Raw genomic sequence first — 25,734 nt, forward strand, 5'->3', positions numbered from 1 at the left:
AATTTTTTAATTAATGGCTTAGATGATGGAGTGGACAATGTACTTATCTGTAGATGACACCAAGCTGGGAGGGGCTGATAACACTTTGGAGGGCAGCATTAGATTTTGAAACAAATGTCACTGAGCTGTGCATGATCAGGAATGACTCACTGAGCTGTGTGCCATCTGTGGCTTGTTTTATTTCACAGGGCGACTCTGGGGGCCCCCTAGTGTGTGGAAAAACATCTTTGAGCATCATCTCTTCGGGATTCCAGAAGGGGACACCCCCCGGGGGATCCCAGAGAAATCTTGACAGACCGTGGAGCAAATTTCATGTCTGCAGTCTCTAAAAAGTTATGGGAATTATAGTAAAACAAATAAAGGCTGCTCCCAATCATACAGAAATGGATGGGCTTGTGGAACGATTTCATGGGACTTTAAAAGCTATGCTAAGAATATATATCTCCAGGCATGAGAATGACTGGGACGTGTGTCTCCCTTATCTTCTATAAGCTGTGAGACAGGAGGGCCAGTGAGCAGTGGTAGAGTGTTATTTTTTTTGAAGCAGAAAAGAATTTTATTTATGTAACACTTACAAAGAATCACCAAAAAGGATAATGCAACAAAACAAAAGCAAACACAAGGTATAACACAGCAGCCTTCAGGAGGGAGAAGTCGTCAGGCTAGCCTGGGCCCAGAGCTGGGGGGCTTCCTCGACACTCGTGGTCTTCCACCCCCTCGAGTTACCTAGTGCCACGCCCAGTGTCACCGATTATTCCTCTCCTGAGAGTGCCCGACAAGATGGGCATGGCTGCGGGGTGGGCGGTTTGGGGGTGGGGGGGGACGTACACCCACATGTGATAGGACCCCTCCTAGGTGACAGTGATGATGGTATCCACAGTGGCAACGGCTGGGGCTGGGGTCTCTCGCTCTTCCCCTCTATCAAAGGGTCAGACGGAGGGAACCGGACGGGGTCACCGAGCAGAGAACCTCGGACAGCGCCCACCGCTCCTCGAAGGCATCAAGGGAGTCGGTGGACACCGCCCAGAGGAACTCCGCCCGGATACGTGAATGTACTGAAGATCGGAAAATGGCCCTACAATCGCAGGACGCTTCATTAGCCAACCTCCCCTCTCTGGTTTTATAAATGGCTGTTTTAGCTAGGGCTAGGAGGAGGTTAGTGGTGGAGTGTTAGAGCGGAAATATATAAGCCCTAGGCTAATTAAGGTGTGGTTTCCCCTGTAGACTAGGGAGGGTTGCTACAGGTTAATTGGAGCACCTGTTCTCAATTAAGGCCCTGTCAGGAACCTAATAAAACCCCCTGCTTCAGGCAGTCGAGGGGGGGAGGAGGGGCAAAAAAAGAGAGACTGGAGCCTGGAGGTGTGTTTTGGAAAACCAGAGAACTGAAGTAGGGGAGACCCTTCCCCAGCATCTAAGGACTACAGGTACCCCAACCAAGGGGGAAGAGGGTAAGAGCCCGCTGGGGGTGAGAGGGGCTGGGGCTCAGAGTGAGGAGAAAACCCAGACCCCACCCCTGCTTCCCTCCTCTACCACTTTTCCGGGTCACTAGGGGGGAACCTCGGTGCCCAAAGAGCAGGGGCAAGGGGTGGCATCTTAGCCCCCCACCAAGAAAAGTGCAGGACCCACCATACTAACATTGGCCATCTTGTCACAATGCCTACAGAAGTGTTCCTCGGGAAACTATTGGCTTTGCCCCGCTTTGATCTCCTGTATGGGAGGCAAGTGAGGGGACCCACGATTTGATTCAAGGATCTAGGGAAGGCAGTGTTGTGGAGAGAAGACATCCAGTAGGAGAGTATGTCCTGTCTGAAGGAGAATTTACTGTGTATGATGGATTTAGTGCAACAGAACCTTCAAAGAAGTCAGGAAACCCAGAAGGGTTGGTGCTTACAGAAGTGTCATATGTAAGACAGAGGAGGAAATTGTTCCATTCTCCTTGGCACTGGTGAGGTCTCAGTTAGAGTACTGTGTCCAGTTCTGGGCACCACTCTACACATTCTGGGAGATGTAGAGAAATTGGAGAGAGTCCAGAGGAGAGCAACAAAAAAATGATTAAAGGTTTAGTAAACCTGACCTAAGAGGAAAGGTGAAAAAAAAAGGGGTATGTTTCTGCTAGAGAAGAGGTGGCTAAGAGGGGACCTGAGAACAATCTCTCAATATGGGGGGGAGGCAGGGGTAGTTCAGTGGTTTGAGCATTGGCCTGCTAAACTCAGGGTTGTGAGTTCAATCCTTGAGGGGGCCATTTAGGGATCTGGGGCAAATATTAGGGATTGGTCCTGCTTTGAGCAGGGGGTTGGCCTAGATGATCTCCTGAGGTCCCTTCCAACCCTGATATTCTATGATTCTATGTGAAGGGCTGTTATAAAGTGGACATGGGTCAGTGGTTCTCCATATCTACTGAAGGCAGGACAAGAAGTGATGGGTTAATCTGCAGCAAGGGAGATTGAGGTTAGTTGTTAGGAAAAACTTTCTAACCTTAAATGGAATTAATGTCTAGAATCAGATCACAAGAGAGGTTGTGCAATCCCCATCAATGGAGGGTTTTAAGACCATGTTGGACAAACACCTGTCAGGGATGGTCTAAGTTGATGTGGTCCTGCTTCACAACAGGGGGCTGAATCAGGTGACCTCTCGAGTTCCCTTCCACCCTGATATCTCTATGGTTCTAGCCTGTGAATTGTCTTCTGAGGTTAAATCCTCTGAGCTTCCTTTTCCTCCATTGCCCATTATCTGGAGACTGGCCAGGCAGATATGAAACATCAAACCAAGAAAACAAAGTTGGTCTTGAAAAGCTCCTGAGAATCAGAAGTAAAAGGAAATGACTCGGCAAATGGGGAGTAAAGAAATGACAGATTTGCAGACAAAGATGTAGACTTCTAATAGTCTTGCCGGTGTGGGCCAGAGGCTGGGGGAAGGGGAGGAATGCAGGGTCAGATTCCCCCCACCCCCAGATCTGCTGCATGGCTTGTACTGAGTGTGCTCACATGGCCTGAGGATGCTCAGAAACACCGCTGAAGCCGGCTGCCCTCACTCTGCCCCCTTTCCATGGGCATGGGTCATCTCTGCCGGTGAGTCTCAATCCTGACCTGCAGCACCCCCGCCCCATCCCAGTCCTGGATTCTCACCCTCAGCCAGGTCTGCTTATGCTCCCTAATGTCTGACTCTGAGAACTGTTTCTGTTCGTGACACAGCTGTGTGTGGAGACACACCTTTCACTGCCTGGGGGATGGGGAGAAGTCCCTGCTCAGACACTTGGCTTGACAGTCAGGCCTCAGGGCTGATAGTCTGCTACAGATGGGAGGGTTTTATCTTCCAGGCAATGGCCACTGGGGGTACATCACCATAGCAGCAAGTTTCAGAGACCGAGTCAATTGATCCCTGGGTGTGGACCAGACTGGACACAGCCCCAGCTGTGCAGGGCCCAATATGCCATGCATCCACAGATGTTGGGGGCCCGTCCTTTCTCCCTGCCATATGACTGAGTGTACAGGCCCTGGGACCCATACCCTGTCCCTACCCAGTTGGGGCTGCAAACCTCCTGGGTCCAGATAGAAGCACTTCCCCCCTCCTTAAACTGGCCATGAAGATGCCACTCGTGGGGGATTGGAGGAGGCCCCCTGGGAGAGAAAGGGAGGTTCCCACACTTTGTAGGTGCTGTTTATGGGGGTATAGGGGCACCATAAGGGAGTGGGACAGGTGAGGAGAAGGCCAGGGGGCTTTTTACATTTAGGGGTCTTGTCTTCAAGCTTTTCTCCACAGGGTCATAGACTTGAAACATCCAATTTGAACACACAAGAAGGTGAGATTTGCAGGTGTTCCTGTGACTCCTGGCGCTGGAGCTTAACAAAAAAATACAGAGCCATTTCAGGGGGGCTCGGAGATTGATGGAGAAATGGGGCCGGGGTCTCAGGGTGATTTTTAAGCTGTTTTCTGGGGCAGAGACCTGTAGGCACATGAGAGATTCAAACGTCTGGACAGCCAAGGTCACATTTCCTGGTGGTCAGCCTTGTTGTGTGGAGTGTTTGCTCTTTACTCAACCATGCCTGCCATGGGGCAGGCTCACAGGGACACGGCTCCTGTGCCGGCTGTTCAGGGCCTTCCCCATTGCCCATCCCCATGGTAGCTGTGCTGCCCCAGGTCCACCACCTTGCAGGACACGTGCTCCCCAGCCTCTGGGAGAATGTCAGCTGTGGGCTCTGTGGCTGGGCTCCAGAAACCCACAGCCGGGCCCTGTCTTCAGCTTGCTGCTCTGAAAGACACGCTGGGGAGGAAGCGGGGAGCTGAGCCAAGCCAGCGGGTGACTCAGCATCGGCTGCACTCCCCACCAGATGAGTTGTTGGAGGGAGGAGTTGGAGAGATCCAGATGAGCTCGGTGCCAGGTGTGCTGGGCTCCAGGCAGGCCCCAGGGGGCCCTGATCCCAGATGCTCTGGGAGAGGGGGCAAAGATGCCCTGACGCCGAGTGACTTTTCTCTGGGCTCCTTCCCCCAGAGGGAGGTTGTTTTCCAGCCCCAGCTCCCTCCCTCCTGTCCCCCACGTGTCAGTGGCGTGATGCTGAGGTTTCTGAGGGTGCCTGTATGGTCCCAGCTCCCCGCGAGGGGGGTGCGTACGTGACCTGTGGTTTGCTGCTGGCTCTATAAATGCCCCAGGACAGAGGCTCGAGCACTGTCACTTTCCCAGGATGGTGACGATGCTGATCCTGATCCTGCTGCCGGCGGCCTTTCTCCTGCCCCCCGGGGCTGGGGCTGGTGAGTACGGGGAGATGAGGGATCATGGGGAGTGGAGCCGGCAGCTCTCTGGACTGTTTGCAAATCCTGGCTCCTCCCTAGAGTCAGATGCTTCTGCCAGGGCGACCGTTGGCTCCCAGGACCTGGCTAGAGAAGGGTTTGGAGGTGGGGGCGATGGAACCCGGGTGGCAGAGCTGGTACCGAGATAAACCCCCTGAGACACAGAGAGAGACTGAGAGCAGGAGAGAGACACAGGGGGGTCTTAAGTAGGGGCTGGGAGCCCAGACTCCTGGGTTCTATCCCTAGCTTGGGAGTGTGGTCCAGAGGTTAGAGCAGCGTGCGGGGTTGGGAATCAGGACTCCTGGGTTCTAGCTCCTTTGTCTGTGTTGTCACATTGAATTGAAATTGTTTAGGGAAGGGGCTGTGCTGTATCTGGCACAATGGGGCCCTGATCTCGGCCAGACTCAGTGCAGCGCCTGGCACAATAGAGACACTGATCTCGGTGGGGGTCTGTGCAGCGCCTGGCACAATGGGGCACTGATCTCGGTTGGGGTCTGTGCAGCGCTTGGCACAATAGAGACACTGATCTCGGTTGGGGTCTGTGCAGCGCCTGGCACAACAGAGACACTGATCTCGGTTGGGGTCTGTGCAGCGCCTGGCACAATAGAGACACTGATCTCGGTTGGGGTCTGTGCAGTGCCTGGCACAATGGGGCACTGATCTCGGTTGGGGTCTGTGCAGCACCTGGCACAATGGGGCACTGATCTCGGTTGGGGTCTGTGCAGCGCCTGGCACAATGGGGCCCTGATCTCGGTTGGTTACACCATATGCAGATAACAGCAACAGACTCTCAGACAGCCTGGTTGATATGGATGCCAAATTAACGTTCCTAAGTCATCTCTGAAAGCGGTCAGGTGTGAGCTACACACAGACTTGCATTGGTTTAACTCAACTGATTTTAAACCACATCTGTAGTTCAACTGGTTTAGCTTTCCCTGTGATTTAAACTTGGCTGATAGCATTGGAAATTTCCCAGGGGCCAGCTAGCCCCACAGGACCAACGGTGGGTCAACCCATACGAGTGCCTGCATATGGGGGGTTGCCCGGGGTTAAAGCAAACGGTGCAGTCTCGCAGTTCCTAAATCCTGCATCCCTCTGATGGTCAGAGACTTTCTCATTTCCACCTCAGTCTATTCCTGCCCAGTTTATCCCATTTGTCCTTGTTACAACATTGTCCTTCAGCTTCACTAGCTCTTCCCTTGCCCTTCTGGCCCCTCCACCCTGATGTCTTTACATCGATTGTCTAGAGTTTATTTCATGCCCAGAGACCCATGTGTGTTGAGACTTGTTCTGAACTGGTCCAAAGAGGCTTTTATTTTTCCATGGGAAATTTTGACTTTTCTTTGAAAGCTCCCAAAGTTAGGTCTTTTTCTATGAACTTTTTATTAATTTTTTAAAAAGACAGAGAGAGAAAGTGCGAAAACAAACAACAAAACGTACATAAACTCCTCATGAAACAAAAACTTCTCATAAGATATTAAATATTTGCTACTCACCTTAGCTAGGCTTGAGATGTTATCTGTAATATGAATGGTTAGAATATTAATCCCTCACTGTATTCCACAATTTACAAACATAATTTGCTTCTAAAAATCCCACTAAAGGAAAATTATTAAAGGAAAAAAATGACTAGAAGCAAAAGTCAGCGGAGGGGGATAGAATTATGGGTAGGGGACGGAAGTGGGTAAAGAAGAGGACGAGGTGGGGGGGGCATGCATTTGATCGGATCATTTGGATACTTCCAGGAAAGCATCTCATATCTCTAACAGCTTTTCTTGGTATCTCTGTAACAGTGTAGAGGGTTAGCGATTATCCCTCCCCTTCTGGCTCACTATATCACTGGGGCACCGCCCAGTATTGGGGAGTTAGCGAATCAAATGTACGGACCCGAAGACCCTTTAGTGGGGTAGGGCTGAGTTGCCACGTAGGCTAGGTGGCGCTGAACCTCAGGCATGGCATAGCAACAAACAGGCCATTCCTCCTAAGGTGAGGAGCTTGCCACCCCAGGCAACAGGAGTAGAAAGGACCCGGGCCCACCCTACTCCACTGGGTCACAGCCCAGGGCTCTAGCAAGGGCAGATGAGTCAGCGGGGATCCTACCATAACATGGTGACTCGGGTTCTGACAGACAAACTGGACCAGCATCTGTTTTCCCTCAGCTACTTCTGACCACAGTCTGAGCACGGGGTTCCGTAGTCCACGGGTCCTCTGTCTCATCGAGGTACTAACCTGCCAGCAATCCTGCTCAGTCCCCTCCACTCTCAGCTTCCTCTGGAGTCAGGGTGATCCTTGACTCGGCAGCAGGCCCTGGACATCTGTCTCCTTCCCTGGCTCAGGCTCAAAGGGCTAGAGGCCCCTCTTATACTTCCTGTCACACCCCTCAGCCACTCCACCACACTACACACAGTCTGCCACTCTTTACATGGTGGCCAAGCTTAGGATGTCTATGGTCCAATCTTTGATTGTTGGTCCCTTTTTGGATTTCTGTGTTTGTGGAACTAGTCTTTCCACCACTGTTAGTGCTCTGCTTAGCCAGAGTCTTTCAGTTCCGCTTCCAGTTAACACCCATTAGGTTGAAAAATAGATGTTTAATTTTATTTGAATGAAAAAAAAAAGCCCTCTCCAATTCAGTTCCACCCAAAGCATCTAGGTGCCTTCCCAGAGCACATGGGTTAAGTCAGCACCTGCCGAATTACAGCATCAATATTTGTCTGACTTATCGGCATCTGTTTTGAATGATTGAAGAGAGGCACAATACATCCTCCATATTCCTGTGGAATTAATCTTAAATGTCGGTCCAAGGAGCAGTTCAGAGCATGGGCTAAAATTTGTTTCCATTTGCTTAGCAGAAAATAATTGGCCTTGTTCCTCCTCCCAATGCTTTAGGGCATCAGTGTTTAGTTCAAATTTGCTGGCCAGCTGTCAGATCTTGGATCTGACAAAACATTTGGAGAAACGACAGCAGTAATGGGTCGGGGTCGGGAAGGAAGTGGGATAAACAGATGGGAGACAGCAAGTTACTGTTGCAAACCTTGCCATTCCTCCTTACTCTCTCACATAGTTATTCAATAGGCGGACCATGGACCAAATCTGGACCAAATCTGGTCCAGACACTTTTGAATGGACCCCAAAATCTTTTTATTTACTTATTATTATTACCATTATTGTTGGCTTTTTATTATTATGTTCTGTGGCGTCCATCCTTGATTATACCTTGACCAAGAAATGTGGACCTTGACAAAAAATAATTAACTATCCCTGCTCTGGCAAAATAGTTATAAATATTCAGCTGAAAAGTGCCCAAAACTGGGGGAAAGAATCAGATTTCGAAGAAAAATGCCAAAATGTTGAGGAGAGGAGGTGTGGTCTAAGAAACTTTTCATGATCTAGAAAACCCAGTTTTCTGTTGAAAAAGAATTTGGAGGGCCAGCTTGGGAGCAGCCCTGTCTTGTCACTGTGGCTTGGTGGAGAAGGTGAAACATCAGCAGGGGACATGTCAGTGGGTTTCTGGTTGACTTTGCCTCCCAAATCCGTTAACTCAAGGCAGAGCAATTACTGCCCCACTCCCGATGTGTTTGACACTGATTCGCCACCCAGAGAGGTCAAAGCTGTAGATTTACCCCCAGCACTATGGGGTGTCCACTCTGGGGCAGAGTGGAGCAGGGGGCAGGGTTCCAGGCACAGGGATCCCCCCCAGAAAAGCATCACAGGGGATGGGTTGAGGCTGTGGGGACTGCCCTTCAGGATGGGGAGTTCGGTCCCAGCCTGGCCCTGGGAGAAAATGGGGCTCTTTGTATGAACCTGGTCTCCCCCACAGGTGAGATCATCGGGGGCTGGGAAGCCAAGCCCCACTCCAGACCCTACATGGCCTATCTGTCAATACGACGCGGAGACAAGACTATTTTCTGTGGAGGGTTCCTGGTGTCGGAGAACTTCGTGCTGACGGCCGCTCACTGCCAGGGAGAGTAAGCGCCTCTGTGCTGGGGTTGTCGGGGCAGGTTGGGGTTAGCAGGTGATGGGGGAGCCGGGAGCTCTGGCGCCATCATAGTTGCAGGGAAGGAGCAGTTAGTGCGACAGGCTGGGAAAGCAAAGCCCAAGGGTCCGATCTGCTCAGGGGGCGTCGGCCTGTCTCTGGGGGCCTCTGCAAACCATGGTCCAGAACCAACGCTGGGTAATTCAATGGAGCTACAGCCAGTGTGAGCAGCTGGGGTCTGGCCCATTGCCCAGATCAGGGCAGGGAGGTTCTCACAGCCCCAGGAAAGCTCTGCAGGTCTCTGGGCTGGGGGGCTGGGCATGGACCCCTGTCTGGATCTAGCTGGGAGGGGTCACAGGGGTAAGGGAAGCTGAGACCCAGGGGCCGGGAGGACAATGGGAGTGAAGCCGCTTGTGGGACAGCACAAGGGCTGGTGAAGACACATGCTGGGACCCCAACACCTCTGGGCAGATGCTTTGTGCTGGAGCCAGTGCCCGACATGGGGAAAGGCCCTTGTGCCATGCCCAACCCCACCGGAGCAAGCCAGTCTCTCTCCCAAGATGGATCAGAGAGAGCTCTGCTAGAGGGAAAAGGCCTTGTCTCCCATTCCCCAGACCCCCAAAAGAGTAAGTCTCCAGTCCTGGGTCTGGATCAGAGAAGCAATGTGTCAATGGGAATTTTACAGTTTTACTGGCTGGGAACTGAGTCTGAAATCACTTCTTTAGACCCCAGGCTGCCCTGTCCCCACAAGTAGCCGTATACCTGTGTCAGACCCACATATGCCCATCCCATCCCATCCCATCCCATGTTCTAGCCCCTACAACCCACATGTTGCTCTTGGCTTTTGCAGCAAGATCACTGTCACCCTGGGAGCCCATGACATTACCAAACGGGAAGGGAGCCAACAAGTGATCCCTGTGAAACGCCAGTACCCCCACAAGGATTATAACAAGAAGTCCTATAACAATGACATCATGCTGCTGCAGGTACAGCCCCATCCCATCCCACCCCCACAAGACATCTCACAGTGCTGCAGGCATCACCCCCATCCCAGCACCTTGCCCCCAATGATCTCACATTGCTTCAGGAACTGCCCCCATCTCATCACCCCGCCCCCAGTGACCTCACACAGCTGCAGGTACTCCCCATCCCATCACCCTGCCCCCAGTGACCTCACACAGCTGCAGGTACCTCCCCCATCCCATCCCCCTGCCCCCAGTGACCTCACACAGCTGCAGGTACCTCCCCCATCCCATCCCCCTGCCCCCAGTAACCTCACACAGCTGCAGGTACCGCCCCCATCTCATCACCCCGCCCCCAGTGACCTCACACAGCTGCAGGTACCTCCCCCATCCCATCCCCCTGCCCCCAGTGACCTCACACAGCTGCAGGTACCGCCCCCATCTCATCACCCCGCCCCCAGTGACCTCACACAGCTGCAGGTACCGCCCCCATCCCATCCCTCTGCCCCCAGTGACCTCACACAGCTGCAGGTACCTCCCCCATCCCATCCCCCTGCCCCCAGTGACCTCACACAGCTGCAGGTACCGCCCCCATCTCATCACCCTGCCCCCAGTGACCTCACACAGCTGCAGGTACCGCCCCCATCCCATCCCCCTGCCCCCAGTGACCTCACACAGCTGCAGGTACCTCCCCATCCCATCCCCAGTGACCTCGCAGTCATGGGTTTGCCTGTTTCTGGGGGTTGGGGTGTGTCTCTGTGTCCCTGAGTGTGACCCTCACATTGATCTTCATCGTTCTTGTGTCTCAGCTGGCAAAGAGAGCGAAGCTGAACAGATCGGTGCGTACCATCTCCCTGCCCCGCACCAGCGAGAGAGTTGAGGCCAGGGCCACCTGCAGCGTCGCTGGCTGGGGCGGCACTTGCACAGATTGTACATCGACCCCGGCCAGGCTCCAGGAGGTGGACGTGTTGGTGATGAAGGATGCTGCATGTCCTACGAATCCTTACGGGCCATACCGCTACTATAATGCTTCCACCATGATGTGTGTGGGGGATCCAAAGATGGGCAAAGACTCTTGGAAGGTGAATGTCCTCCTGGCTTCAAGCATCCTCGATAAATCATTATTAATGAGGCTGCTGGTGTTGAATCAGGCCTACGAGCAGCGGTCAGCGATCAGGCCCCACTGCGCTGTATAAATGAAGGGGAAAATATCGGGTCTTCTCCCAGGGGGAGGCAGAGAACAGTTCTAGGGGTGGGGGCAGGGGGGCTCAGACCATCTGGATTCTGGGGGAGCCAATCAGGGAATGGGTGGACATAGGGGGATGTCACTGAGCTGTGCGTCAGCGGGAATGACTCACTCAGCTGTTCTCCACCTGTGACTTGTTCTATTTCACAGGGCGATTCTGGAGGCCCCCTGGTGTGCAGGAATACAGCCCAGGGCATCGTCTCTTGGGGGCCTCCCACCCCTCCCGGGGTGTACACGAAAGTCTCCACCTTCATCCCCTGGATATGGGCAACGATGAAAAGGCTGCAGCCCAGAGCCAAGCCGGGAATAGCAGCGGGGGCTGGAGCTGCATCGCTTCTGTCCTTTGGTGATGCCCAGATGTAGGTCCTGCTTTGCAGATTGGCTGAGCTCCCCTCTCCCCAGGATAGCCCCCCTCAGCCATGGCTCCACTCAGGCAGTGCCCAACCCATAAGCATCAAGGCAGTGAGCCTAGGGGAAATAAGGAGCCAGGTTCAAGACCACATCCCTTTGGCTCCCTTGACAATCCAAACCCCGACCCTTAGGCTAGGGAAACAGCTGGTTTATTTCCTCTAGGGTAACAGACATAAACCAAATCCTGGGTCAGACCTGGCGGTTTGTAGCTCTCCCCCATGTCAGCTGGTTGAGTGACCATTTATTGTGGGATCTTCATTGTTACCTGACCTGCTAACTCCTGTGAAAACTGCAGCCTGCCCTGGCCTCACTGGACCTATCCCATGGGTTAGTTCATCGGGCTGGCCACCGCCCGTTCCAAACACTCCTGTTCCCAGTGCCGGGAAGGCCAGTGGGAAGGGAACGCAGAGAAGGCTGCACTGAACGGATTGCAGATCCGTTCCCGGCGCTGATCGCCTCCTTCCCACCTTCCCTGCCGCGCGGCCTGCTGCATTTCGCTCCCTGCTACATTGCCAGCAATGAATAAAAATGAAGTTACGAAAAAAAAAAAAGTGTTTCGGGTACTGAGCCATCAACCCAAGCTGTGAAATCCAGAGCAGCTGGTGCATCGGCCAGGGCCAGGCAGAAATTCACCCCTATAGGGGAAGGCTGGGCTCGTGGTTAATGTGCTAAGCTGGGACTTAGGACACATTGTATGGGGAGATTTTGGCAAACCAGTAAAGTGCCTGAAACCACTACTGCTTATTGCTAAAAGCAGCCAAGTCAGCAGGCCTTAAAGTGGCCATGCAGCAGCCTCAGCTTGAGCAAGGCAGGAGGGGAGGGGGTTTGGGTGACACAGAAGGGGCAGCTTGACCCCGCGTCCTTCCTGATAAGAATTATGTTGAAGCTGCAGAAACATGCATTTTAGAAGAGCCCCAGGAATGTCTACTGGGGCCTCAAGGCTGCAAACTCTGGAAAAACCCACACCTGGTTAATCAATAATCAGAAGGGACCTCTTGCTTGACCATTGACACTGCTTGTTTAACAAGTTTTCTTTAAGGGACATGTCATTGTATTACTAATCTATAAATAAGGGGGAAAAGTTTGAGGTAGTTGGACTGGACTCTCCCTCTGGATGAATCTTGTGTTCCCCACCGGGGCTGTGCCACTCGAGAGCCACACTCAGCTTCGGTAATTATCGAGGGTTGGGGGTGTTTTACTAACCTGTTTAGCTTTAAGTGAAAGCACTCTTGTGTGGTCCTGTATGTGCCAGCCATCTATCGGTTGGACGGCCGTGTCTCCCCTGATTTATTTCCTGACACCACCTCGCACAGAGTAAAAGTTACCAAGAGCTTTGGGTTGAAAGAACCCCGGGTAACAACATCACATGGATTTTTTCCCTACTCATTATAGAAAGGTGCTCAAGGGCCAGGCATCCTCTTCCCAAGTGTGATGTGATGGTCTATAGCTGACACCAACTAACCTCTCATGTGTTTTATCTGGTAGGACATTGATCCATAAGTATCCAGGATCATTTTCTTCCCAGTTATCAGTGACTTGGAAACAGGTGGTGCCATTTTTGACATTGAGTGCACGCCCCCTCCCCTTTTGTCCACTTGATCCTTCCTGACGAGCTGGTAATCATGGATTTTAACCGTCCAGTCACGGGAATCATCCCACCAGGTTCCAGTCACACCTGCTACACCAAACTGCTGCTCCTAGAGGAGCAATTCCAGGACCTTGTGTTTGTTCCCCAGACTCCTTGCACTGGTGCAGAGGCAAGCCATGAATTTCTTCTCTTCATTTAATTGGGGTTCCTGGATTAATTTTGTTCTTGATTTTTGCTGAGAGCTCATTTCTTCCCCCTTTTTACCCTCCCCTTTTCCTATTAGTTTAGCCCCCCCCACCCCCTTGGCTCCTCTAACCAACCTCCCCATGGAGATTGGTCCCCCTTCTCCTGAGGTGGAGGCCATCCAAACTCTACAGCCCCCTCTCCCCATAGAAGATAGACTGATGTTCCACAAACCCTCCACCCCCACACCACCAACATAGAGAGTAATCAGACTCCACCTCAGCCTGCGTTTTAGGCTAATCCAGCCCAGCTCTTTCACTCTCCTCTCGTCAGACCTTCTCTCTGGTCCCCTGAGTGCCCTCACTGCCCCTCTCTGCATCTGCTCCGGTCTGAATTCCTCTGTCCTGCACACGGGTGGCCCAAATTGGTTCCAGATGGGAAGCCGGGTTGATGTCAGCTCCTGGCGCACCCTGAAGAGTGATGGGAGGTGTTTGTTGAGGTTGCAGCACTGGTCCAGGACAGCTGGTGTGCGGCATCACACGCACCCAGGAAAGATGCCCAGTGGCAGGCCTGGCTCCAGGAGCCTGCCTTGGGAGCTCCAGAGCTAGTGGCAGTGGCTTGGCTTGGCCCAGATGTGTCTCGCTCAGAATCACGTGAGGCCTGGCATTTGGGTCTGCTTGTCACAGATTAGCTCCTGCACGGTGGGGCTGAATCAGGTGAAACTGGGGTGATGCCTCCCCCTCTATAGGCAGAGGCAGGGGGAGCCAGAAATGGAGAAGTTGCAACCCTTAGAAAGCCCACATGACACACGCACGGGCCTGTGGGGGATTGATGTGGCTTCTTACTGAGACCCTCAGAAACTTCAGGGTCATCATGCACATTGTAAGGAGAGTGATCACTTTAGATAAGCTATTACCAACGGGAGAGTGGGGTGTGGTTGGGGGGTGGGGGGGGGATAAAACCTGTATTTGTGCTGGAAATGGCCCACCTTGATTATCATACACATTGTAAGGAGAGTGATCACTTTAGATAAGCTATTAACAACAGGAGAGTGGGGTGGGGGGAAAGAAAACCTTTTGTAGTGATAAACACCCATTTTTTCATGGTTTGTGTGTATAAAAACGTCTTCTGTATTTTCCACGGTATGCATCCGATGAAGTGAGCTGTAGCTCATGAAAGCTTATGCTCAAATAAATTGGTTAGTCTCAACGGTGCCACTAGTCCTCCTTTTCTTTTTGCGAATACAGACTAACATGGCTGTTACTCTGAAACATGCACACACTGTGGTTCCTGTGCCATGGAAGCACTTGGTGCAGCCAAGAAAGTGGAAGAAGAGCTGGGCCACGCAACCCTGGCAGGAGATGGCCCCACCGCCTGGCAGAAAGCTGGCCACGACCTTGGGCACCACCACCGAGGAGGCCATCATGTCCAGGAAGGACAAATGGCAGAGAAACCAGTACCTGGGGTTGTGCAGCCGGGGCTCCTGGGCCACTGCCAACAAGATGACTGGTTTCAGAGTAACAGCCGTGTTAGTCTGTATCCGCAAAAAGAAAAGGAGGACTTGTGGCACCTTAGAGACTAACCAATTTATTTGAGCATAAGCTTTCGTGAGCTACAGCTCACTTCATCACTTCAACAAGATGAGCAGGTTCCCACACAGCATCAACAGGTAGATCAGGAGGAAAAAGAGGAACAAGGGAACCCGCAGCTCTGCGGGGTATGGGAGCCCCACCAGGATGAAATGGGTTCAGCTGGGATCAATTCCCACACTCCATTTGCTCGGTCTCTGTCTCTGAAGGTGAACCCGGGGTGTTAATAGTTAATGAGCAGAAAAGCAATGGATGGATTATCTTTGCAGCAACATTTGGGACAAGATTCACTCCTGTGCCAGGGGAAGAATCGAGCCCAGAAGCCCTGACTCCCAGCCTCTTCCCCTCTGCTCTACCCCACTTGACCCTGCTCAACTCCAAGAGCTGGGACCTGAACTTACGAGTTCTGGCAAACAACCCCCCTTGCTGTAACCCTCTGGACTCCACTTCCCTCCCAGAGCTGGAAATATAACCCAGGAGACCTGACTCACATCCCCTCCTCACCCCTTACATCTCACTCACCACCCAGAGCTGTGAAAATAATCCAGAAGCCCCACCCCCAATCTTACCCACTGGACCCCATTCCCTTCCCGGGGCTGGGGTAACAACCCTACAACCCAGGAGACCTGCTCCCAGTGTCCCCTCCTCATCTTCTAACCCCCTGCAGCCCACACTTGACAACAGGAAGTCCTTCTAGAGCCCCCATCTGAGGAATTAGGTGTCTAGTCCTCATGCTAGTCTCACTGCCCAGGTGTGGATTTCAACCGGGGTGCTCCACAGATCAGAAGGGGATAAAACTTCCCACTTTGGGGTCAAATTCAAACTCTAAGTGACCTGGGATAGGAAAAAAAACACTCTGGAAAGTCAATAATGGAACTGCCCCCTGCAGAGGTTTTTGCCCTTCCCCTGATGTTGTCAGTTCAGGCCACCATCAAGGAGTGAGTGGCTGTTCTGTGGCATGAAGGACTCACTTGCCATGGGAAATGGGAATGCAACCCTAAGCAGGGTTGTCAGGGTGGTTAAGCATTGGAATAATTTGCCTAAGGAGGTTGTGGAATCTCCATCATTGGAGATTTTTAAGAGCAAGTTAGACAGACATCTGTCAGGGATGGTTTAGATCAGGGGTGGGCAAACTTTTTGGCCTGAGGGCCACATCTGGGTATGGAAATTGTATGGCAGGCCATGAATGCTCATGAAATTAGTGGTTGGGGTGCAGGTGGGTGTGAGGGCTCCGGCTGGAGGTGCAGGCTCTGGGGTGGGGCTGGGATGAGGAGTTGGGGGTGCAGGAGGGTGCTCCGGGCTGGGACTGAGGGGTTTGGAGGGAGGGAGGGGGATCAGGGCTGGGGCGGGGGGGTTGGGAAAGGGAGGGGGTTGGGGACAGGCTCCCAGCGGCGCTTACCTCAAACAGCTCCCAGAAACAGTGGCATGTCCCTCTTCCGGCTCCTATGCAGAGGTGCGGCCAGGCGGCTCTCCACGCTGCCCTGTGTGCAGGCACTGCCCCTGCAGCTCCCATTGGCTGCAGTTCCCAGCCAATGGGAGCTGCAAAGGTGGCGCTTGGGGTGGGGCAGCGTGCAGAGCCCCCTGAGTGCCCCTACGTGTAGGAGCCAGAGTGGAGTTGTGATGCTGCTTCTGGGAGCCGTGCGGAGTGGGGCAAGACCCCGAACCTGCTCCCCAACTGGAGCACCGGAGCGGGACAAGCCCCAGACCCCGCTTCCCGGCGGGAGCTCGAGGGCCAGATTAAAATGCCTGGAGGGCCAGATGTGGCCCCTGGGCTGTAGTCTGCCCACCTCTGGTTTAGATGGTACTTGGTCCTGCCATTAGTGCAGTAGACTGGACTTGGTGACCTCTCAAGGTTCCTTCCAGTCCTATGTGTCTATTAGTCTATGATTCAGTCATAGTGAGAACAATGGGAGATACATGGCCATCAAACTGGGCGTGTTATTTCCTGAGTCTCATTGAGAACAGCGGGAGATGGCAGCCATGTAGGAAGAGGGCAGATCTACATGTACCTCTTGTAGGAGCATGTTGTTCATCAGACCCTTCTGAGGAGAAATTTTCATGTATGAAAAAAAATTGGGGGGATGGACCCTAATTAAAGTCTCCAACTGTAGCCAACGCACAAGATTTCAGTGAATTTTAACTATCTGGGAAGTTCGACACCTTGGGGCTATTTTATTGTTAAGATCCTTCACCTCAAAGAAGTGATCTGACACCAGGTGTTAATATTAAAAGGACCCATTTTAACCCATCAACAAATTAACTGATTTGTTTGTAAATCATGAGAAAGGTCATCCTGTGCCCAGAGAGTAAGAGCTGTAATATTTTACTATGCTGTGATTTTTTTCATGGATTCCTGGATTTTAAGGCCAAGATTAGATCTTCTAGTAACAGAGGCCAGAGAATTTCATAAGGTTTCTCCTGTAGAGAGTCCAATAACTTGTCTTTCACTAAAGCGTATCTTCCAGAAAGGCATCCCACCTTGATCTGAAGACTTAAAGAGATGGAGAATCCACCATTTCCCTTGGTTGCTTGTGTTAATAACTGATCACCTTTCCTGTTAAAAAAACACATGGCTTGTTTCTAATTTGAGCTCGTCCAACATCAGTGTCCAGTCGTTAGTTCTTGTTTTGCCTTTCTCTGCTAGATGAAAGAGGTGATTAGTACCTGGTCTTTTCTCCCCACGAAGGTTCTTATACACTGTCATCAAGTCACCTCTCTATCTTCTTTCTGATAAGCTACATAGATTGACCCCCTTAAACCTCTGTGGAGCAAATTTTTCCAGCCCTCAAGTAATTTTTATGGCTCTTCTCTGAACCTTCTCCAATTCCTTTGAATGTAACAAAGGTATTGAACCCTTACTTTAAGTCCAAGCCTCAGCTCCACCTTAACAATGGAACCGTGGTCAACCACCTCCATACTGTTACAGCTACGTAGGTCAAAAGAAACTGTTCAGACATTAAAGTATTTAAGAAGCAGCCCATCCTTGCCAGCTGTCATTTCACTGAAATGATGTAAAATCCAATGATTGCTCAGTAGGCTGATGCTTCTGCTTCCACTTTCTCTGGGAAGCTTTTCTCAGGGGTGAAAGAAGAAAGATCAAAAACACTTCCTCCTTTAAAGGTTTACTCTTCGCTTCAACTGTTTCACCTGGAATATGAGCACAGCAGGATACTTGAAATCTCCAGCTCTGGGAAACAAACCCAACCACTCCACAATGTGGGTTAAGTAAATACTTCACCTGTACATGGGCAATACCATAACTAACCACTGCAGAATGTCTTACATGATCCCCTGAAGCACAGAATCATAGCATCACAGAAAAGTAGGGCTAGAAGAGATCTCGATAGGTCATCTAGTCCAACATGCCCACTGTGAGACAGGACAAAATATGCCTAGACCATCCCTGACAGGTGTTTGTCTAACCTTTTCTTAAAAGCCTCCAGTGATGGGGATTCCACAATCTCCCTTGGAAGCCTGTTCAAGACATTAACTATCCTCAGAGTCTGGAAGATTTTCCTAATATCTAACCTAAATCTCCTTTACTCCAGATTAAACCCATTACATCTTCTACTACCTTCAGCTGACATGGGGAGCAATTTGTTACCATCCCCTTTATAACAGCCATTAACGTATTTGAAGACTGTGTACTTGGCGTGGTTCACCCCTATCCCAGACACCTGCCCCTTTTACGGCGTGAGGGAAACCCTGGCGCACATATACCTGGAGTGCGGCAGGCTGCAGCCTCTAGTCCGGTTCCTCATGAACCTTTTGTTAAGATTTTGGTTGCACTTTTCTCCTCACCTCCTTATCTATGCACTCCTTATCTGTGGCGCCACAAAGTCATGGGATCTCCTGGTCAACCTCCTCCTGACCCTAGCTAAAATGGCCATCTATAAAACCAGAGTGAGGAGGTTGGCTGATGGAGTCTCCTGTGACTTGGGGCCTATTTCCAATCCTCTGTCCCTTCACGCCTCCGGGCAGAGTTCCTCTGAGCGGCGTCCACTGACTCCCTTGACGCCTTTGAGGAGTAGTGGGCGCTGTCCGGGGTTCTCTGCTCGGTGTCCCCGTCCAGTGCCCTTTGTTTGACCCTTTGACCACACTCCTGTCCCTGTTATTTCATTAGTTGTCCCCCGTGTTTATTTGGTGTCCAGGTCCTGTGGATCCCCCTCTTGGGGGGGGGGGGGGAATCCTTTAATAGTGGCTTCGCCCGCCCACTTCCTGGATCCCAATAGGGCTACTCTGCTGTATCCAACTGGCCTGGGTCTATCACAATATGTAAATGCTACACCCACACTTTGAGTACTGCATGCAGTTCTAGTCAGCCCATCTCTAAAAAGATATATTAAAATTGGAAAAGGTACAGAGAAGGGCAACAAAAATTATTAAGGGTATGGAACAGATTCCATATGACAAAAGATTGAAGACTGGGACTGTTCAGCTTAGAAAAGAAATGGGATATGATGAGGTCTATAAAATCATGACTGGTGTAGAGAAAGTAAATAATGAAATGTTATTTACTCCTTCACATAATACAAGAACTATGAGGCACCAAATGAAATTAATAGGCAGCAGGTTTAAAACCAAACTAAGGAAGTACTTCTTCACACAACACTCAGTTAACCTCTGGAACTCATTGCTAGGGGATGTTGTGAAGGCAAAAAAGAACTAGATAAGTTCCTGGAGGATAAGTCCATCAATGGCTATTAGCCAAGATTGCCTGGGATGCAACGCTAAGCCTCTGACTTCCAGATACTAGGACCGGATGACAGCAGATGGAGCACTCGATAAATTGCCCTTTTCTTTTCATTCCCTTGGTAGCACTTGGCACTTGCCACTGTCAGAAGACAGGATACTGGGCTAGATGGACCATTGATCTGATCCAGCATGTCCATTCTTATGTCGATTACATTGTTGGCTCATATTAAGTTTGTCATCCATCTAGTACTGGCTATCATTGGAGGCAGAATGCTGTACTAAATTGAACTCTGGCCAGCAATATCTATGAATCCACAGTGCTCTTCTTTCTAAGAGTGAGGAATATGTTTCTCTCTCTCTCTCTGTCTCTTTCTGTCTCTCTATTTGTCTGTCTGTCTCTCCCCATCTGTCACTCAACCAAGATTTACTTGTAAATTGTCAGACAATTCACCATGTGCTTCTTCCTCACTAAATTATATCATTTTCTTTTCTGCCTTCAGACAAAAGTCCATAGCAATAGGAACCACGTTAGGGACAAGTGCAAAGGCAGAATGTCACCCATGTGCTGAAATTCACCTTCCTGGGATTTTCTGAGGCACAGGAATGGAAGATTGACTTTTTCCTGCTCTTTCTAGCCATCTACCTGTTGACTCTGCTGGGGAATCTTGTCAGCTTGTTGACCATCAGTCTCAGCCCTCAGCTACTCTCCCCTGTGTACTAGTTCCTCAGAGAGCTGTCCCTCCTGGACATATGTCATTCCAGTGTCACGCTCCCCAGGATGCTGGCTGAGTTCCTGGCGGGCTCCCACTCCATCTCCTTTGGCTTTGCATGGCACAGCTGTATTCTTTCCACTTCTTTGGAGGTGCTGAGTGCTTCCTGCTGATGGTCATGGCCTACGACCAATACATGGCTACATGTGACCCTCTTCAGTATGCCAGCACCATGAACCAGAGGGGATTTGTCCATCTGGGAGAAGCAACAGCAGCTAATTAAAGGGAGCAGGATATGGCAGCTGGGATCAGGGTCCCTGGGCTGGAATGCAGAGTGGTGGGTTCCTCCACCGGCCACTGACAAAGTCTCCTTTAGAAGTCTGAACCAAGGGTGGCATTTAAAAGGCCCAGTGACCGGGTTGAAGTCCCAGGTGAAGGCACACAGTTTGATGGACTCTTTGCTACTCTGGAGCAGGTCCGTTTTTATACTGTGTGACTTGGCCAGAGGGCTGAGCCACTGAAGACCTGGAAGGGGGTTGGCAACCTAGGAGGGTGGGGGTGTGAGGCGGTCATGAGCGGAAAAAGATTGCAGTACCACAGCTAGCTTCTAGGAGGCACTCAGGAGGTGGGTAGCCTCGATCCCAGGAGCCCAGGTCAAACTTAATGTCTCTGGTGCTCACCCTGTGAAATGGGGACAATAACCCTTCCCTACCTCACAGCCATGAGGATAGATTCACTGGTGTAAGTGAATTCAGGGGGTGTGGGGGGGTCATAGAGGAACCAGCGAGAGGCATGCCCTCAAAGTCTCCAGACTCCAGCCCTAGGTGGCCTTAGCTCAGCCAGATGCCAGGAAGAAGGACCTTTGAAATAGGAGATCTGGATGGAAATTTTCTGGGGAAATGTTCCTGACTTTTTTGTTGGAAAATGCCAATACAGCAAAATGAAAACTGCTCGCAAAGCAGTTTTGCATTCAGTGGAACACCCAACTCAAAACATTTTTGGCTAGAAAAGTTTCAACGATAGTTTGAGGGGTTTTAACTTCGTTTTGAAATGTAGTAAATATACACTAAAACGTTTAAAAGGGAAAAAAGTTATCATAGAAGGTTAACATAGAAATAACATAGAAATAAAACATTGTTAAATTATCTAAAAACAACGTTTTTTTATTTTATTTTTTTTATTTCAGAAATTTTGTGTTTTTTTTAAATTTTTTGATTCACCCAAATTATTTTTTTTCAGATTTTTAACTCACAAACATTTTGACTTTTCATCCTGATTTATAACAGGAACAATTTCAAAATGCCAAAAACTTCCATGGAATGGGAAAACCATCTGCTGCCCAGGCCTGCTTTGAAAGCAGACCTGCTCTCGTATAGTCCGAGAGCCATGCACCGAGGGGACTACATGTTACAACCAAGAGTCAAAGTGAATTTTCTCAGTGTAAGAAGACAGAGGGGCAATAACTCCCATGGTGCCTTGGCAAGTTACTCCAGCTGGGGGTATGACCTGCTCATTAGAGCTGCCTCTGTAACTGGAATGGAATTAACAAAGTTAGCATTTAGCCAGAAAGTGAAGGGTAAAATATCTTCTTTGACCAAAAAGTGCCATGAGGTTTCCAAACACTCCCTGCTGAGCCCCACAAGACCACTCTCTGCAGCAGAGCGCCCCTTGCTGCCATGCTGGGACATGGGGGTCAGCAATGACTCAGAGAGGACAGGGCCATCTACTGAGCCCCCCACTGTCCTTCCAGCAATACAATGCCCCGCTAGGAGCTTGCTGGGACACTGGCCTCGGCACTGACTCCAAGCAGAGCACACATCCTAATGAGTAACCCACTCCACTCTCTGCAATACAGCACCGTCTCACAGAGCCCCGGGCTCAGGACTGGCTCAGAGCGGGAGGCCAGGCCTGGAATATCAGGGAGAGCAGTTTTCTGTGAGAATTGCTGCATTACATTAAAGAAACACAGGACCTTCGGTGTAATGCCCATAGTGATCACCAGATGCAACCTGCACGAGCCACCCGTTCTAGCATGGCCACAGACTTTCCTCTCTGATGAAATACACGAGCTAGCTCCTTCACTTTGCCCCAAACAACGATTCTAATAAGGCCCATTGGAGTTTGCCAATGGGAGGGCATCATTATGTGCTTTAAAACACAGCCAGTGTCAACAGTTTAACACTGACCTAGCTCTGTGTGACCGGGGGGGGGGGGGGGGAAGTGGAGAGAGAACAGAGAGGGTGCGAGGTTATAAGAAGCTGCAGAGAGAAAGGACATGTCCAAGCTGAAGAAGAAACTAAACAGAGCAGAGAAAGGAATAGAAATAGAGCAACTACCTGTTAGGATTGGCATCCCACAGTGCCTCATGCCAACCAGGTGTCCCACAGTGCCTGGTACCAGCTGTGTCAGAGGCAGGGGCAAGGACCCTGAAGTGGGCAACTCTGGGCTAATCTCCACAAGCAAGTTTCCCCTTAAGCCCTTCCAGTCTGAGGTTGGCTTCACGTGGGGGACAAGGCTACATTCTGTGTGAAGGGTTGGGTGTGGGAGATGTAGAGGGGTGAAGGCCAAGGGAGATCTCAGGGCACGGCATGGAGCAGGTGAGAATGGCTTAGCATGCTGGCCATAGCAGCCCAGCTTGGACGCATGGCCAGGCGCTGCAGCCGGATGTGCGGATTCATAGACTGATAGATTAATGCCAGAGGAGACCAGCAGCAGCATCTAATCTGACCTCCTGGATACCACAGAATGTCAAGTCCAGTAACTCATGCCTCACTAACGCCTATTTCAACAAAGGCCATCTTGACTCGAAGATCGCAAAAGTCAGAGCGTGCCTTACTTCACTTCAGAGTCCATTCCCACGGCTAATCACCTTCACACGTATCAATATGAACTTTGTTTCTAATTTGAATGTGTCTCTGTTTAACTCTGGGGTTCTGTTCCTGGATGTGGGAGAAGAGCAGGGTCTAGTGGGCTGAAGCATTGGAGCTGGGAGCCAGGACTCCTGGGTTTAGGCTGACCGGATAGCAAGTGTGAAAAATGGAGACGGAGGTGAGGGGTAATAGGAGCCTATATAAGAAAAAGCCTCAAATATCAGGACTGTCCCTATAAAATTGGGACATCTGGTTACTTTACCTGGGTTCAAAGCTGGCTCGGGGAGGCAAATGGGGTTCAGTGGGGGCTGAGATTCGGCCGGTGTAGGGATGGGGTGTGCGATCTACTGGATTAGAGCAGGGCAGGCTAGATGTCAGAACACCTGGATTGTATCCCCAGAGATGGGAAGGGATTGGGGTCCCCTAGATTGGTGTACAGGGGTTCAGATCTGGCTTCTGCATAGCAGTGAGTTTTAGCTCTAACACCCTGCAAAGATCACCCATTGTTCCTCCTTGGTTAACCATTAACACCCCGCGTACACTGGCAGGGACACAGTCCGAGTGAATGGAGTGTGGGAACAGATCCCAGCCGACACCTTTCATCCTGGTGGGGGGTCATGTACCCCCCCAGAGCTGCGGGTTCTCTTGTTCCCCTTTTTCCTCTTCCTCTACCTGTTGACGCTGTGTGGGAACCTGCTCGTCCTGCTGGCAGTGGCCCGGGAGCCCTGGCTGTACAAGCCCATGTACTGGTTTCTGTGCCACTTGTCCTTCCTGGACATGACGGTCTCCTCAGTGGTGGTGCCCAAGGTGGTGGCCGGCTTCCTGCCAGGCAGCAGGACCATATCCTTCCAGGACTGCGTGGCCCGTTCTTCCACTTCCTTGGCTGCACCAAGTGCTTCCTCTATACGGTCATGGCCTATGACTGCTTCCTGGCCATCTGCAAGCCACTGCACTACAGTGTCATTATGAACCTCAGAGGCTGCCCGTGCCTGGCAGCGGGGACCTGGCTAGGGGGTTCCCTGCACTCACTGATAGAGACCGCACTCACCTTCCAGCTGCCCTATGGCCAGGGGAACCGAGTGGGATACATCTTCTGTCATATCCTGGCTGTGCTGAAACTGGCCTGCGGGGACATGGCGCTCAACCAGCTGATGACATTTTTGGATATTGGCTTCCTGACCTTCACCTGCTTCCTGCTGATCCTGACATCCTATGTCTACATTATCTCGGCCATCCTGAGTATCCACTCTGCCGAGGGCAGGCGCTGGGCCTTCTCCACCTGCGAGGCTCACGTCACCATGGTGGTGACCTACTATGTGCCTGTGGTCTTCATCTACCTGAGGCCAGGTTCCCAGCACACTGTGGACAGGGTGGTGGCTGTATTCTACACCACGGTGACCCCGCTCCTGAACCCCTTCATCGACATGCTGAGGAACAAGGAGATGAAGGATCATAGAATCATAGAATATCAGGGTTGGAAGGGACCTCAGGAGATCATCTAGTCCAACCCCCTGCTCAAAGCAGGACCGATCCCCGACTAAATCATCCCAGCCAGGGCTTTGTCAAGCCTGACCTTAAAAACCTCAAAGGAGGGAGATTCCACCACCTCCCGAGGTAACGCATTGCAGTGTTTCACCACCCTCCTAGTGAAAAAGTTTTTCCTAATATCCAACCTAAATCTCCCCCACTGCAACTTCAGACCATTATTCCTTGTTCTGTCATCTGCTACCACTGAGAACAGTCTAGAGCCATCCTCTTTGGAACCCCCTTTCAGGTAGTTGAAAGCAGCTATCAAATCCCCCCTCATTCTTCTCTTCCGCAGACTAAACATCCCCAGTTCCCTCAGCCTCTCCTCATAAGTCATGTGTTCCAGTCCCCTCATCATTTTTGTTGCCCTCCGCTGGACTCTTTCCAATTTTTCCACATCCTTCTTGTAGTGTGGGGCCCAAAACTGGACACAGTACTCCACATGAGGCCTCACCAATGTCGAATAGAGGGGAACGATCACGTCCCTTGATCTGCTGGCAATCCCCCTACTTATACATCCCAAAATGCCATTGGCCTTCTTGGCAACAAGGGCACACTGTTGACTCATATCCAACTTCTCGTCCACTGGAACCCCTAGGTCCTTTTCTGCAGAACTGCTGCCGAGCCATTTGGTCCCTAGTCTGTAGTGGTGCCTTGGATTCTTCCGTCCTAAGTGCAGGACTCTGCACTTGTCCTTGTTGAACCCCATCAGATTTCTTTTGGCCCAATCCTCCAATTTGTCTAGGTCCCTCTGTATCCTATGATGAGGATCCTGTATCCTAGGATGCCCTGATGAGACTGAGGGACAGCAAACTGCTGGGGCCTGAGCCATGATTGTCCTGTGTCCAGCAGGAGCTGTCTGGGAATTGGACAGGGAGAGAGGGATCTGGAGATTAGCATCAGGACTCGGGGTTCTCTCGCTGGCTCTGGGAGGGGAGTGGGTTCTACCGATTGAACTCCTGGTTCCTCGGAGCTATTGGAGTTTGTTCCAATTCTCTGGTGGGTAGAGACACTCACACTGGCACTCCTGGATTGTATTTCTGCTTCTTGGAGAGGAGTGGTGTCTGGTGGTAAGAGCAGGGAGGGCTGGGAGTCAGGACTCCTGGGTTTTTTGTTTACAGCTCTGCTGCAGGCTCCTGCATGACCTTGGGCAAATCACTTGGCATCAGTTTCCTCATGCGGGTCATTTTCTTAC

At 51.2% G+C, this 25,734-nt stretch overlaps 1 protein-coding gene and 1 pseudogene across 1 annotated transcript; both read left to right on the forward strand.

The window, feature by feature from the left end:
* Positions 1-4,679: 4,679 nt before the first annotated feature.
* On the forward strand, positions 4,680-11,329 carry LOC141997101 (granzyme H-like). The gene is made up of 5 exons (XM_074969411.1): positions 4,680-4,746; positions 8,603-8,750; positions 9,609-9,744; positions 10,530-10,802; positions 11,117-11,329. The coding sequence occupies exons 1-5, from the start codon at positions 4,680-4,682 to the stop codon at positions 11,327-11,329; spliced, it is 837 nt and encodes a 278-aa protein (XP_074825512.1).
* A 12,248-nt stretch (positions 11,330-23,577) lies between these two features.
* LOC141997102 (olfactory receptor 10G6-like) lies at positions 23,578-25,373 on the forward strand (annotated as a pseudogene).
* Positions 25,374-25,734: the final 361 nt, after the last annotated feature.

The sequence above is a fragment of the Natator depressus genome, chromosome 13 (genome assembly GCF_965152275.1).
Source record: "Natator depressus isolate rNatDep1 chromosome 13, rNatDep2.hap1, whole genome shotgun sequence".
Classification (NCBI taxonomy): domain Eukaryota; kingdom Metazoa; phylum Chordata; order Testudines; family Cheloniidae; genus Natator; species Natator depressus.